Consider the following 3,365-nt stretch of genomic DNA (forward strand, 5'->3'; position numbering starts at 1 on the left):
TCGCTCTCACCGCAGGAGATCACATGACATGATTTACTGGTTTAATATCGGAGTCCTCCGGGAAGACATTGCTGTACGTGGCTTAAAGAGTACCTGTCACCTCACAAATGACAAGACGTGATCACACATAATTGCATGCCACAGCAAATGTTTGCCACTTTGGGCTCCGAGGCCCCTTGATATCTACGGTTAGTCTTACCGGTAACGGTATTTCTAAGAATCTTCCAGGACAGCAACCCAAGTAGGCTTGCTGTCCTGGAAGATGATTGGAGAAATCTGGGATTTTCTCAGCACACAATAAACAGTATTACAAGTGCAAAGCGTGCGCCCTAGTAAAAGGGACATGAGCAGGATGAAGTATTGGTATCGGCATGGCCAATGGGACGAATTATTTTCATTATATGCCCTTCCAACTGCCATGCTGCCAGCTTATTGGCTCTGAATGATCACCTGACATTTCCATACTGCCAGCTTTCAGCACATTGGCTCCCTCTGATCACCTGACACTGTTCCGGTGCTTCTTCTCTACATTGGCTCCTTCTGATCAGCTGACACACAGCCAGAACTAACAACACTGACTGGCAACCGTCCCAAAATTGCTGGAATACTAAATGTAATGACAGCGGGAGGAACGAGCTCAGAAGATTCTGCTCAGTGTGTACAAACTCCCGGCTGTCACCTTTAGTGCAGGTTAGACAAAGAAATGCAAACAATGGTTCACTGGCAACCAGGAGCCCACACGAGGCGGGTTCACTGGCAACCAGGAGCCCACACGAGGCGGGTTCACTGGCAACCAGGAGCCCACACGAGGCGGGTTCACTGGCAACCAGGAGACTGCCATTGGTGCACCCAGCACAAGTCACCGCCGCCCTCCCAGGACTCACATGGTGACGTAGGCATACTGGCCGCAGAACTGGTCGTGGATAATGTTCCGGACATCCGGGTTCTTCTGCTTGGATAAGGTATTTTCTAGAAGAGTCATGAACAGTTTGGAGAACTCCTGAGCGTCCTAAACACAGGAAAGAACAACAAGAGTCAGCATGGCAAACACTCGGATGAAGAGGGGGACCTCCTCCACACAAGGACCAGAGCATACACAGACTGCCTTAGTCACCTTACCTGGAGACACAAAACCAGGAAAACGTCTACACAGCGACAGGAAGCAGAATGAGGAAGTTGCAGCAACAATAGAAACGATAGCGGAAGATGTGGCGGTGTAACGCGTTCTCATGAATGACCGGGACTATAAATCGGAGGGACTCTCCCCCACTACAACCCAATGTCTTGTTTCTGCCTTTCCCCTGCCAGCCATACGTGGCCTCAGATGTTTTATCAGTGAGCGCAGCACTCGGGGGACAGGAGGCGCTCCCCGGGGTAAGGACAAAGCACATATTTAATGGAAAGTCTCACCTGCTGCTGCCCCGTGTCCAATCCCAGCGCTCGGATGAAGCCGGAGGGGTCGATGTACCGCCGGTTACTGTTCTGTAGTAGAGCGAACAGGTACTGCAGGTGTTCACAGATGCTCTGCGGCTCATATTCTGACAAAGACACGGGACAGAACACGCATGTCAGTAAAACCGGACGGCATGCATGGAAGGGACATGCATGGGGTGAAAAGGGCACACGGGAAACAAGCGTTTAGTATGAGCTCTGATCACACCATGTCCGCTGTGCGGTGCAGGAAAACAGCTCAATGAACAAGCCCTTCAAAATCCCTCACCAACCACCCCCAGGTTATATTCCCTTCACACAGCACTTCTAATCCCCATCAGAGGACTCACACCCCCTCACCGAGGGGGACGACAGCTCCACCCATGGGGACCCCAGGATGCCCCTGGAGCTACGAGAACATGGTGACCCCAGGATGTCACCTGGAGCTATGAGAACATGGGGATGTCACCAGGAGCTATGAGAACATGGGGATGTCACCAGGAGCTATGAGAACATGGGGACCCCAGGATGTCGCCTGGAGCTATGAGAACATGGGGACCCCAGGATGTCCCTGGAGCTACGAGAACATGGGGACCCCAGGATGTCCCTGGAGCTATGAGAACATGGGGACCCCAGGATGTCGCCTGGAGCTATGAGAACATGGTGAGATTGCCGTCACACCTTTGTCTTCCTGGATGCACTCCTCCACCTTCTCCACACTCGAGGGGTTCTCGTACAGATAGAGGGCCCGGCGGAGCTCCATGTTCAGGAACCAGACCTGGACGAAAGTGTTCACATAGCATGTGGCCCCCAGGTTGGTCAAGCCAACAAACGTGTCCTGAAAGAAGAGGGGAGAAGGTGACCTGAAGGACAGCCCCACACAGGACAGACGGGAGCACACAGACCTCGCAGACGACTGACCTTCTTCCGCCTCTCGAAGTTGGGATCATCGATGTTGTGGAAACTGTTCTCATCGATTTCCCCCAACCAGACGTGTTCACCAACGCCAACCAAGCAGTTCGGGTTCCCCTTGCAGTTCCTCCTAGCAGAGAAAACACACGAAAAGCTTCAATACATATCAACGCTCTGTGGTGATGGGCGGAGCAGAAGCATTGGAGATCAGTGTGGACGTAAAGCTGGAGATCTGCTTCTGAGAAAACGGAGCCGATCCCAGAACAAGACTCGGGTTCATCAGGAGCGATCTGCTCCGTTTTCTACAGGTGTCTGACCCCATAGAGAGCCGCTAGCTCCGCCTCCCGCTGCCTGCGTTTTCTGACGGGGGTAACCGCCAGGAACATAGACAGGGAAAGCAGCGTTCCCACATGCAGGTCAGACAGTCACGTGAGCCGTGTGTCAGGTCCGATCTGGCCGGAACCGGCAGCAATGTTCTGTGTCTAAGGTCTGCCGAGGTTCCGTTCTTCAGATTCAGAACTTCCAGAAGTTTCTCTGAAGAGGAAAATGACACAAACAGAACGGAACCGTCGATCGGCTCCATCAATGTGACGCACAGCACCAATACACCTGGGAGGACGCTTCACCACCATTGTGTGCACAGCATGAGAAGCCCCCCCCCCATGGACAATGTGCAAGAACGGGGTCACCGGGGATCAATGGGGTGACACAGACGGCACAGCAGAGTGCGGAGGAATTAGGGATTGCAGGTTAATGTGCTGGTTCCTGTCTGAGAGGGTGCGCCAGGGAACGTAGGGGACCCGACGGAGGAGGGGGCGCCGGGGACCTGATGTAGATGGAGGATGGGGTGTCAGGTAATGCAAGGGCCCAGAATACAGTATGGGAGGGGGTGTCAGGTAATGCAAGGGCCCAGAATACCATGGGGGAGGGGGTGTCAGGTTATGTAGGGGTGCCAAGTATACAGTGGGGGAGGGGACATTCCGGCTCTCTCACCTGCACACCCCCCGCACACACACGCCGCC

The 3,365-nt window shown here is 53.8% G+C and overlaps 1 protein-coding gene across 1 annotated transcript in view; it reads right to left on the reverse strand.

The window, feature by feature from the left end:
• The window catches only part of USP48 (ubiquitin specific peptidase 48), a 27,992-nt gene that overhangs the window by 22,958 nt on the left and 1,669 nt on the right, over positions 1-3,365 (reverse strand). The window contains exons 2-5 of the mRNA XM_018575077.1: positions 2,353-2,473; positions 2,113-2,269; positions 1,411-1,538; positions 885-1,009 (exon numbers count right to left, since the gene is read on the reverse strand). Of these exons, the coding sequence (XP_018430579.1) occupies positions 885-1,009; positions 1,411-1,538; positions 2,113-2,269; positions 2,353-2,473 (531 nt within the window). The remainder of the gene's footprint in view (positions 1-884; positions 1,010-1,410; positions 1,539-2,112; positions 2,270-2,352; positions 2,474-3,365) is intronic.

Source organism: Nanorana parkeri, unplaced genomic scaffold (assembly GCF_000935625.1).
Source record: "Nanorana parkeri isolate BGI_ZX_2015 unplaced genomic scaffold, ASM93562v1 scaffold3521, whole genome shotgun sequence".
Taxonomy (NCBI): Eukaryota; Metazoa; Chordata; class Amphibia; order Anura; family Dicroglossidae; genus Nanorana; species Nanorana parkeri.